We start from the raw sequence: 12799 nt of genomic DNA on the forward strand, positions 1-12799 counted from the left end.
CCCCATGCTTGCATGCAGTAGGCCACGCCCACATATGTAAATGGTTTTCAAACCACACGTGAGGTATCGCCGAGAACGTCAGAGCGATCATTCTAGCACCGGACCTCCACCTGACTGTAAACTGGTAACCGGTAGAAATTTTTCAGTACCGTAGTTTGGCGCCAATCCATGGGCGTGCGCAGTTTTGAAGCGTGACATGTTGGGTATCTATGTACTCGGCGTAACGTTTTCTTTCAGATTTTACCAAAAAAATTGGGGTGTGTATTGTTTTTTCTTCATTAAAGTGTATTATTTTTCAAAAAAATTATGTTTTTGTAAAATATATACATTTTACAAAAACTGTCCATTTCGGTTTTCGGCCCGAGGCCTCCTAAATTTTCAGTTCGGTGCGCTGCTACTCTAAACCGTCCCAACCGCTGCGACCCTTGCGTGAGAGCCGACTGCGACCCTTGCGTGAGAGCCGACTGCGACCCTTGCGTGAGAGCCGACTGCGCGACCATTGCGTGAGAGCCGACTGCGCGACTATTGCGTGAGAGCCGACTGCGCGACCATTGCGTGAGAGCCGACTGCGCGACCATTGCGTGAGAGCCGACTGCGCGACCATTGCGTGAGAGCCGACTGCGCGACCATTGCGTGAGAGCCGACTGCGCGACCATTGCGTGAGAGCCGACTGCGCGACCATTGCGTGAGAGCCGACTGCGCGACCATTGCGTGAGAGCCGACTGCGCGACCATTGCGTGAGAGCCGACTGCGCGACCATTGCGTGAGAGCCGACTGCGCGACCATTGCGTGAGAGCCGACTGCGCGACCATTGCGTGAGAGCCGACTGCGCGACCCTTGCGTGAGAGCCGACTGCGCGACCCTTGCGTGAGAGCCGACTGCGCGACCATTGCGTGAGAGCCGACTGCGCGACCATTGCGTGAGAGCCGACTGCGCGACCATTGCGTGAGAGCCGACTGCGCGACCCTTGCGTGAGAGCCGACTGCGCGACCCTTGCGTGAGAGCCGACTGCGCGACCCTTGCGTGAGAGCCGACTGCGCGACCCTTGCGTGAGAGCCGACTGCGCGACCATTGCGTGAGAGCCGACTGCTGTTCTACCTGAAGGGTGTAATTTCTTGAGAACATTGTCTGTTGTGTTGCAGGGGATTGTGGGTAACCTCTCCAGTGGGAAATCCGCATTGGTTCATCGATACCTAACAGGAACGTATGTCCAGGAAGAGTCTCCAGAAGGTCAGTGACACCAGATTTCTGCATGTTGTGTCCTTGTGAATGGAGGGGAGGAGAGCGCACTGGTTGTACCCGGAATAATGTCTGTGGATATTTTCTTTGTCCATTGAGGGACCCTGAAGTCCTACACTTGTCAGGTCATACTGCCATCTACAGGAGGATTGGACACGGGGGGGGGGGGAACTGTAGGCTGGCCCAAGACAACCCCTCCTACTCCCAGCATGCCTCAGTGTTTAGTGTCCTAGGAGGATGGACTTCTCTCTCCAGCTCTGCTGAGAACATCGAACCTTTCTGTTCTACGTTTTTCCTTCATGTTCCTGACATTGCTGCTTGAGGTGGTCTCTGTATTGCAGCCTAGTTGTGTCGTGCCTGGGCCCTGCTTGACTGGACGATGCGGGGCTAGCCTGGAAGGGACCTTTGGGTGGGGCTAGCCTGGAAGGGACCTTTGGGTGGGGCTAGCCTGGAAGGGACCTTTGGGTGGGGCTAGCCTGGAAGGGACCTTTGGGTGGGGCTAGCCTGGAAGGGACCTTTGGGTGGGGCTAGCCTGGAAGGGACCTTTGGGTGGGGCTAGCCTGGAAGGGACCTTTGGGTGGGGCTAGCCTGGAAGGGACCTTTGGGTGGGGCTAGCCTGGAAGGGACCTTTTGGGTGGGGCTAGCCTGGGGGACCTTAGGGTGGGGCTAGCCTGGAAGGGACCTTTGGGTGGGGCTAGCCTGGAAGGGACCTTTGGGTGGGGCTAGCCTGGAAGGGACCTTTTGGGTGGGGCTAGCCTGGAAGGGACCTTTTGGGTGGGGCTAGCCTGGAAGGGACCTTTTGGGTGGGGCTAGCCTGGAAGGGACCTTTTGGGTGGGGCTAGCCTGGAAGGGACCTTTTGGGTGGGGCTAGCCTGGAAGGGACCTTTTGGGTGGGGCTAGCCTGGAAGGGACCTTTTGGGTGGGGCTAGCCTGGAAGGGACCTTTTGGGTGGGGCTAGCCTGGAAGGGACCTTTGGGTGGGGCTAGCCTGGAAGGGACCTTTGGGTGGGGCTAGCCTGGAAGGGACCTTAGGGTGAGCCCTGCTGGACTGGACGATGCGGGGCTAGCCTGGAAGGGACCTTTGGGTGGGGCTAGCCTGGAAGGGACTTTTTGGGTGGGGCTAGCCTGGAAGGGACCTTTTGGGTGGGGCTAGCCTGGAAGGGACCTTTTGGGTGGGGCTAGCCTGGAAGGGACCTTTTGGGTGGGGCTAGCCTGGAAGGGACCTTTGGGTGGGGCTAGCCTGGAAGGGACCTTTGGGTGGGGCTAGCCTGGAAGGGACCTTTGGGTGGGGCTAGCCTGGAAGGGACCTTTGGGTGGGGCTAGCCTGGAAGGGACCTTAGGGTGGGCCCTGCTGGACTGGACGATGCGGGGCTAGCCTGGAAGGGACCTTTGGGTGGGGCTAGCCTGGAAGGGACCTTTGGGTGGGGCTAGCCTGGAAGGGACCTTTTGGTGGGGCTAGCCTGGAAGGGACCTTTGGGTGGGGCTAGCCTGGAAGGGACCTTTGGGTGGGGCTAGCCTGGAAGGGACCTTTAGGTGGACACTGGGTTCTGTCAGTTGCACATTCCAGACACCGTTGTAGTAATAAGTCAGCTGCGGAGAGCACTTCCCTTCCGAAGACTCATTCTGTGATGGAGGTGAACATCAGAAGCCTCCTTGTAATTTGCACCATTGGTCCTACCTGGAAGGGTCTAACACTGAGGAAGTGAGCACTGCCATCCTGTGGGGGGAATGTTGGGTGCATTCATTCACCCCATTCAGGGTAGAGGAAGCATGATGCTGCTGCTGCTCCCACTTTGCAGAGCCGCCTGGAACTCCAACCTTCGGGACCTGGGAAAAAGAAAAAGGCTCAAGAGAGGACCTCCAACATATTCCACTGGAACAGTAGACTTCTTGCTGCCTCCCTTGGTCACCTCTAGTCATGTGACCACACTGCTACCAGTGGCTGGATTTGTGTGTACCTGAGGCCTTGCCTTGCACCCTGAGCTATGATGCTTTATTGCAACAGGCCATAGAAGGAAGAGTCCCACTGCACTGGGTGCCCCTAATTCAGGCCTTCCATTCAGCTCTGGTGCTGCTTGCAGCTTGCCCACTGGTGAGGCCTACATCTGCAGCCTGGAATCCTCATCTTCCTTGCTACTAGTGTCTGCCATCTTTGGAGGCTTCACTTGCACTGCCATGTCTGGCCGCCTCCCCCGCTCTGTCCAAGTAGGTTTTTACTCCTGATGATGCTCTACACCCATGTCTCTGACAGCAGGGGTCACAAATGTGCCGCCACGCCTTCCCCCTCTGATGCTGTCTCATCTGCCTGCTGCTTTAGTGACCTCCGAGCCATTGGCCACTGAGGGTCACAAGTGTGCCACCATGCCTTCCCCTCTGATGCTGTCTCATCTGCCTGCTGCTTTAGTGACCTCCGAGCCATTGGCCACTGAGGGTCACAAGTGTGCCGCCACGCCTTCCCCCTCTGATGCTGTCTCATCTGCCTGCTGCTTTAGTGACCTCCGAGCCATTGGCCACTGAGGGTCACAAGTGTGCCGCCACGCCTTCCCCCTCTGATGCTGTCTCATCTGCCTGCAGCTTTAGTGACCTCCGAGCCATTGGCCACTGAGGGTCACAAGTGTGCCGCCACGCCTTCCCCCTCTGATGCTGTCTCATCTGCCTGCTGCTTTAGTGACCTCCGAGCCATTGGCCACTGAGGGTCACAAGTGTGCCGCCACGCCTTCCCCCTCTGATGCTGTCTCATCTGCCTGCTGCTTTAGTGACCTCCGAGCCATTGGCCACTGAGGGTCACAAGTGTGCCGCCACGCCTTCCCCCTCTGATGCTGTCTCATCTGCCTGCAGCTTTAGTGACCTCCGAGCCATTGGCCACTGAGGGTCTCACAAGGGTTCTGCCACGCCTTCCCCCTCTGATGCTGTCTCATCTGCCTGCTGCTTTAGTGACCTCCGGCCATTGGCCACTGAGGGTCTCACAAGTGTTCCGCCACGCCTTCCCCCTCTGATGCTGTCTCATCTGCCTGCAGCTTTAGTGACCTCCGAGCCATTGGCCACTGAGGGTCTCACAAGTGTGCCGCCACGCCTTCCCCCTCTGATGCTGTCTCATCTGCCTGCAGCTTTAGTGACCTCCGAGCCATTGGCCACTGAGGGTCTCACAAGTGTTCCGCCACGCCTTCCCCCTCTGATGCTCCGTCTCATCTGCCTGCAGCTTTAGTGACCTCCGAGCCATTGGCCACTGAGGGTCTCACAAGTGTTCCGCCACGCCTACCCCCTCTGATGCTGTCTCATCTGCCTGCTGCTTTAGTGACCTCCGAGCCATTGGCCACTGAGGGTCTCACAAGTGTTCTGCCACGCCTTCCCCCTCTGATGCTCTGTCTCATCTGCCTGCAGCTTTAGTGACCTCCGAGCCATTGGCCACTGAGGGTCTCACAAGGGTTCTGCCACGCCTTCCCCCTCTGATGCTGTCTCATCTGCCTGCTGCTTTAGTGACCTCCGGCCATTGGCCACTGAGGGTCTCACAAGTGTTCCGCCACGCCTTCCCCCTCTGATGCTGTCTCATCTGCCTGCAGCTTTAGTGACCTCCGAGCCATTGGCCACTGAGGGTCTCACAAGTGTGCCGCCACGCCTTCCCCCTCTGATGCTGTCTCATCTGCCTGCAGCTTTAGTGACCTCCGAGCCATTGGCCACTGAGGGTCTCACAAGTGTTCCGCCACGCCTTCCCCCTCTGATGCTCCGTCTCATCTGCCTGCAGCTTTAGTGACCTCCGAGCCATTGGCCACTGAGGGTCTCACAAGTGTTCCGCCACGCCTTCCCCCTCTGATGCTCCGTCTCATCTGCCTGCAGCTTTAGTGACCTCCGAGCCATTGGCCACTGAGGGTCTCACAAGTGTTCCGCCACGCCTTCCCCCTCTGATGCTCCGTCTCATCTGCCTGCAGCTTTAGTGACCTCCGAGCCATTGGCCACTGAGGGTCTCACAAGTGTTCCGCCATGCCTTCCCCCTCTGATGCTCCGTCTCATCTGCCTGCAGCTTTAGTGACCTCCGAGCCATTGGCCACTGAGGGTCTGATAAGTCTCTTCTGTCCTCACCGGACGAATCTACCTCTGAGGAGTCAGTCCTCTGCCATGACCTACTGTTCTGTCTTCCTCCCTGGAGACATCTTGACATGTTTGTAATCCCGAAGCTCCTCTCGGCCCTTTGCCCATTTTGAAGAAGACTTTGTTAAAAATCTGGCTGCCCCTTACCATTAGAACCAGCGGTGTCCTGTCTTCACAAAATGTCTACTGTTCCTGTAGAAGATGCACCTTCCTTAAAGGACCCCCCCCAACAAGATGTTGGAGGCCCTCTCTTGAGCCTTTTTCCCAGGTCCCGTTCTTCCATCTCGTTTTAGCTGTGACCCTGATCTGTCAAACCCCGACTGAAAGTCTCAGACTATTAGAAGAGATGTGATTACTGTGGCAGATGATCCTTTAATCACGCAGCAATTAGGAGAAGTGCCTGTTGTGTGGACGGGTTGTTGGAGGCTTCCCATCTCATTTCCCACACGAGTCTCCTGTCATTACATGACTCTTGGTCTAAAGGGTGGGACTGCGGAACCTGTGCCTAAGAAGCACTTACCCTGACTTCATGCTCTGCACTTCCGGTGTTTACCAAGGAGCTCACCTTACTGCACTCTCAGGGCATTGTCGTTGAGGGATATCTAGGCCCGTGTTTCCCAACCCTTTTTTCAGTCAAGGCACCCTTTAAAATTCTGCACAATCGCAAGGCACCCCAATCTAAAATGTAAAAACATCTTCTACACACATCCAGGACACCCAACATTAGAGGTGATTTATTCTATACAATCTTTGGGCATTTTGCCAAGGCACCCCTGAGGAAGCCTGAAGGCACACCGGGGTGCCTGGGCACCCTGGTTGAGAGAGGCTGATCTAGATGACCCCCTGGTGAGGAAACAGTAGGCACACATGCTGTAGAAAACCATTCCCCCTGACTGTCCAGACCTTTGCAGAGGTTCAGATGGATCTCTGAACCTTCTGGAATTGGAAGTCGTTCCTTCCTGTCTTTTGGAAGCTCCTCATGGTTGATACTAGCCTGTGTTTCTGTTGAGGTGTCCTGGGCACACTGTCAGTGCAAGGGACCTAACATTGGAGATATCTTGTCTCTCGATAAACATTCTAGATTTGGCTGTCCTGGCAGAGCTGGACCAATCAGCTGGAGGGTCAGCTTATTTAGATTCAGTCAGAAAATGCCACAGCAGTGCCATACATCAATCAAGCAGGGATCAGAAGTCTTGCAGGAGTGGATCCTGTCCTGAGCAGACCTTCAAGTTTCAGGCTTGACCACTGTTTACATCCCTGACACGGATAATGGACAGGCAGACTTCCACAGTCAGCAGCACGTGCACCATGAAGAATGGACCTTACCCCCACATGTGTTCCAGGACCCGTATCACAGGTTGGTGGGTGTCGAATACACCCCCTGGCCTCCACATTCAACAACAAACTGCACAGGGATGTTCTAGCAGATGCTGTGGTGGCTCTGTGGGATCAGTACGCCACATTCTATACTTTTCTTTCATGAAGCTCCCTTTTCATCTGCTTCACGGGTTCAAAACTGAGGGCTTTCCGGAGATCCTCATAGCTCTGGCTTGTCCAAGGCAGAAGCGGCACTCTAACCTGGTAAGACTCCTAGCAGACCTGCTTTTCCAGATCTTCTGTCTCAAGAGCTGATTTTCCGCCTTGCTTCATGGTCATTGGCTTCACCAGCATGGAAGCCCAGGCTCTGAGGGGTGGAGGAGCTTTTTAATCGGTTATTCCCACAGTGCTAGGAAGTCTACTTCTCACAAAGTCTATCACGGTACATGGAAGGCTTCCATTGCCTGGTGTGAGACGTGAGGTTTCCACTCCAGGAGGTTCTCCATGGAATGATCCTTGCCTTTCTGTAGATGGGTGTGGTCCTGCATTTGGCCTTTAAGGACCATCAAGGGCCAGGGCTCGTTCTTTTGTTTTTATCTAGAGGCTGTTGGCTTATCCTGTGATCAGGACCTTTCTGCAGATAGACCTCCATTTTGTGGGATCTGAATCTGCTTCTCTCACCGCCCTCTGAACTTTTCATGGGTATTCCCTTTCCATTCTCACCCACAAAGTGGGCTTCCTTGTTGATATCACCTCCACAAGGCGATTGTCTGAGATGGTGGCCTTGTCCTGTAAAGAACCCTTTCTGGTCTTAAACACGGACAAGCCCAGAACTTCTTTCTACCGAAGATAGTTGTGGCCGTTCACCTCAGCAGGACGAGCTCTTCTGTCCAGCTCCAGTCCATCGGAAGAAGACTTCCCTCCACTGTTTGGATGTTCAGGCTTCTTCTCTTGGACTGTCTGTCACTCTGGATGGTCCCCATGAAGTTGAACCAGCTTCTTGTTCCCCCTTTTGTAAGTGTCTCAGGCTGTTGTCCTGTCAAGGCAGACTTTAGCCGGGCTGAGTGTCTCCTGGGTTCTTCAGCTTCCGGATGAAGACTACCACCTGTTCCTGATCAAGTCCTAGAACTATTACAAGGTGGACATTCCATTCTCATCTGATCCCAACTTTGGGTGGAAGGTCCTTTGAGCGGTCACCTGTCCCACTTTTTCCATTGTCTTCCTGGGCCCGTTGAATTTGTTTGCTGCGTTGGCAGCCCTTCCGAATGTCCTGAAAGAGACTTGCTGGGTCCCGCAATGGCTGAGACCTAAAACATGATCTTTGTGTTTGTCATAAAATCCTTTTCTTCGAGTCCATTGAGGGGCCCAGGTCCCTCCTCTGTGGTGTATGCTCATGCTTTTGGTACGGCTCGACTACAAAACTGAGGCATGCTGGGAGTAGGAGTGGCTATGCTGTGCTGGCCCTCCATTTTTTTTTTCAATTTGCCAGTGTGCAGTCCTCCTCCTGTAGGCGGCAGTATAACCAACAGTAGGTTACTTCTTGTGTCCCTCAATGGATGCGAAGAATGGAGTTCACAATGAGTGCAAAAATCTGTATATATCTTGTCCTGTATATACTCCTCTGTGTACACTGCCCCGTATATACTCCTCTGTGTACACTGCCCCGTATATACTCCTCTGTGTACACTGCCCTGTATATACTCCTCTGTGGACACTGCCCCGTATATACCCCTCTGTGTACACTGCCCTGTATATACCCCTCTGTGTACACTGCCCTGTATATACCCCTCTGTGTACACTGCCCTGTATATACTCCTCTGTGTACACTGCCCTGTATATACTCCTCTGTGGACACTGCCCCGTATATACTCCTCTGTGTACACTGCCCCGTATATACCCCTCTGTGTACACTGCCCCGTATATACTCCTCTGTGTACATTGCCCTGTATATACTCCTCTGTGTACACTGCCCCGTATATACTCCTCTGTGTACACTGCCCTGTATATACCCCTCTGTGTACATTGCCCTGTATATACTCCTCTGTGTACACTGCCCCGTATATACTCCTCTGTGTACATTGCCCCGTATATACTCCTCTGTGTACATTGCCCCGTATATACTCCTCTGTGTACACTGCCCTGTATATACTCCTCTGTGTACACTGCCCCGTATATACTCCTCTGTGTACACTGCCCCGTATATACTCCTCTGTGTACATTGTCCTGTATATACTCCTCTGTGGACACTGCCCCGTATATACCCCTCTGTGTACATTGCCCTGTATATACTCCTCTGTGTACATTGCCCTGTATATACCCCTCTGTGTACATTGCCTTGTATATACTCCTCTGTGTACACTTCCCTGTATATACCCCTCTGTGTACATTGCCCCGTATATACCCCTCTGTGTACATTGCCCCGTATATACTCCTCTGTGTACATTGCCCCGTATATACCCCTCTGTGTACATTGCCCCGTATATACCCCTCTGTGTACACTGCCCTGTATATACTCCTCTGTGTACACTGCCCTGTATATACCCCTCTGTGTACATTGCCCCGTATATACTCCTCTGTGTACACTGCCCCGTATATACTCCTCTGTGTACATTGCCCTGTATATACTCCTCTGTGTACATTGCCCTGTATATACTCCTCTGTGTACATTGCCCCGTATATACTCCTCTGTGTACACTGCCCTGTATATACCCCTCTGTGTACATTGCCCTGTATATACCCCTCTGTGTACACTGCCCCGTATATACCCCTCTGTGTACACTGCCCTGTATATACTCCTCTGTGTACATTGCCCTGTATATACTCCTCTGTGTACACTGCCCTGTATATACTCCTCTTGTGTACACTGCCCTGTATATACCCCTCTGTGTACATTGCCCTGTATATACTCCTCTGTGTACACTGCCCTGTATATACCCCTCTGTGTACACTGCTCCGTATATACCCCTCTGTGTACACTGCCCCGTATATACTCCTCTGTGTACACTGCCCTGTATATACCCCTCTGTGTACACTGCCCTGTATATACTCCTCTGTGTACATTGCCCTGTATATACTCCTCTGTGTACACTGCCCTGTATATACTCCTCTGTGTACACTGCCCTGTATATACCCCTCTGTGTACACTGCCCTGTATATACCCCTCTGTGTACACTGCCCTGTATATACTCCTCTGTGTACACTGCCCCGTATATACTCCTCTGTGTACATTGCCCTGTGTATACTCCTCTGTGTACACTGCCCTGTATATACCCCTCTGTGTACACTGCCCTGTGTATACTCCTCTGTGTACACTGCCCTGTATATACTCCTCTGTGTACACTGCCCTGTATATACTCCTCTGTGTACACTGCCCCGTATATACTCCTCTGTGTACACTGCCCTGTATATACCCCTCTGTGTACACTGCTCCGTATATACCCCTCTGTGTACACTGCCCCGTATATACTCCTCTGTGTACACTGCCCTGTATATACCCCTCTGTGTACACTGCCCTGTATATACTCCTCTGTGTACATTGCCCTGTATATACTCCTCTGTGTACACTGCCCTGTATATACTCCTCTGTGTACACTGCCCTGTATATACCCCTCTGTGTACACTGCCCTGTATATACCCCTCTGTGTACACTGCCCTGTATATACTCCTCTGTGTACACTGCCCCGTATATACTCCTCTGTGTACATTGCCCTGTGTATACTCCTCTGTGTACACTGCCCTGTATATACCCCTCTGTGTACACTGCCCTGTGTATACTCCTCTGTGTACACTGCCCTGTATATACTCCTCTGTGTACACTGCCCTGTATATACTCCTCTGTGTACACTGCCCCGTATATACTCCTCTGTGTACACTGCCCTGTATATACCCCTCTGTGTACACTGCCCCGTATATACCCCTCTGTGGACACTGCCCTGTATATACCCCTCTGTGTACACTGCTCCGTATATACCCCTCTGTGTACATTGCCCCGTATATACTCCTCTGTGTACACTGCCCCGTATATACTCCTCTGTGTACACTGCCCCGTATATACTCCTCTGTGTACACTGCCCCGTATATACCCCTCTGTGTACACTGCCCCGTATATACTCCTCTGTGTACACTGCCCCGTATATACCCCTCTGTGTACACTGCCCCGTATATACTCCTCTGTGTACATTGCCCCGTATATACTCCTCTGTGTACACTGCCCCGTATATACCCCTCTGTGTACACTGCCCTGTATATACCCCTCTGTGTACACTGCCCCGTATATACTCCTCTGTGTACATTGCCCCGTATATACTCCTCTGTGTACACTGCCCCGTATATACCCCTCTGTGTACACTGCCCCGTATATACTCCTCTGTGTACACTGCCCCGTATATACTCCTCTGTGTACACTGCCCCGTATATACCCCTCTGTGTACACTGCCCCGTATATACTCCTCTGTGTACATTGCCCCGTATATACTCCTCTGTGTACACTGCCCCGTATATACTCCTCTGTGTACACTGCCCCGTATATACTCCTCTGTGTACATTGCCCTGTATATACTCCTCTGTGTACACTGCCCCGTATATACTCCTCTGTGTACATTGCCCTGTATATACTCCTCTGTGTACATTGCCCTGTATATACTCCTCTGTGTACATTGCCCTGTATATACTCCTCTGTGTACATTGCCCTGTATATACTCCTCTGTGTACATTGCCCTGTATATACCCCTCTGTGTACACTGCCCTGTATATACTCCTCTGTGTACACTGCCCTGTATATACTCCTCTGTGTACATTGCCCTGTATATACTCCTCTGTGTACATTGCCCCGTATATACTCCTCTGTGTACATTGCCCTGTATATACTCCTCTGTGTACACTGCCCCGTATATACTCCTCTGTGTACATTGCCCTGTATATACTCCTCTGTGTACATTGCCCCGTATATACTCCTCTGTGTACACTGCCCTGTATATACCCCTCTGTGTACACTGCCCCGTATATACCCCTCTGTGTACACTGCCCCGTATATACCCCTCTGTGTACACTGCCCTGTATATACCCCTCTGTGTACACTGCCCTGTATATACTCCTCTGTGTACATTGCCCCGTATATACTCCTCTGTGTACACTGCCCTGTATATACCCCTCTGTGTACACTGCCCTGTATATACCCCTCTGTGTACACTGCCCTGTATATACTCCTCTGTGTACATTGCCCCGTATATACTCCTCTGTGTACACTGCCCTGGATAAACTATGTCTCCGGTTCTCCCTCTGTATGTAGTCCTATCTTCATGTCTACGTTCCGTCCTCTGTATGTAGTCCTTTCTTCATGTCTACGTTCCGTCCTCTGTATGTAGTCCTATCTTCATGTCTACGTTCCGTCCTCTGTATGTAGTCCTATCTTCATGTCTACGTTCCTCCCTCTGTATGTAGTCCTATCTTCATGTCTCCGGTTCTCTCTCTGTATGTAGTCCTATCTTCATGTCTCCGGTTCTCCCTCTGTATGTAGTCCTATCTTCATGTCTCCGGTTCTCCCTCTGTATGTAGTCCTATCTTCATGTCTACGTTCCTCCCTCTGTATGTAGTCCTATCTTCATGTCTCCGGTTCTCTCTCTGTATGTAGTCCTATCTTCATGTCTACGTTCCTCCCTCTGTATGTAGTCCTATCTTCATGTCTCCGGTTCTCCCTCTGTATGTAGTCCTATCTTCATGTCTCCGGTTCTCTCTCTGTATGTAGTCCTATCTTCATGTCTACGTTCCGTCCTCTGTATGTAGTCCTATCTTCATGTCTACGTTCCTCCCTCTGTATGTAGTCCTATCTTCATGTCTCCGGTTCTCTCTCTGTATGTAGTCCTATCTTCATGTCTACGTTCCTCCCTCTGTATGTAGTCCTATCTTCATGTCTCCGGTTCTCCCTCTGTATGTAGTCCTATCTTCATGTCTCCGGTTCTCTCTCTGTATGTAGTCCTATCTTCATGTCTCCGGTTCTCTCTCTGTATGTAGTCCTATCTTCATGTCTACGTTCCTCCCTCTGTATGTAGTCCTATCTTCATGTCTCCGGTTCTCCCTCTGTATGTAGTCCTTTCTTCATGTCTACGTTCCTCCCTCTGTATGTAGTCCTATCTTCATGTCTACGTTCCGTCCTCTGTATG

General features: G+C 52.3%; 1 protein-coding gene across 1 annotated transcript in view; it reads left to right on the forward strand.

Moving 5' to 3' along the window:
• The window catches only part of LOC149463050 (arf-GAP with GTPase, ANK repeat and PH domain-containing protein 1-like), an 85377-nt gene that overhangs the window by 33107 nt on the left and 39471 nt on the right, over positions 1 to 12799 (forward strand). The window contains exon 3 of the mRNA XM_089675988.1: positions 1143 to 1230. Coding sequence (XP_089532114.1) covers positions 1143 to 1230 — 88 coding nt within the window. The remainder of the gene's footprint in view (positions 1 to 1142; positions 1231 to 12799) is intronic.

Source organism: Staurois parvus, unplaced genomic scaffold (assembly GCF_062004578.1).
Source record: "Staurois parvus isolate SC_StPar_1 unplaced genomic scaffold, SC_StPar_1.0 ptg000161l, whole genome shotgun sequence".
Classification (NCBI taxonomy): domain Eukaryota; kingdom Metazoa; phylum Chordata; class Amphibia; order Anura; family Ranidae; genus Staurois; species Staurois parvus.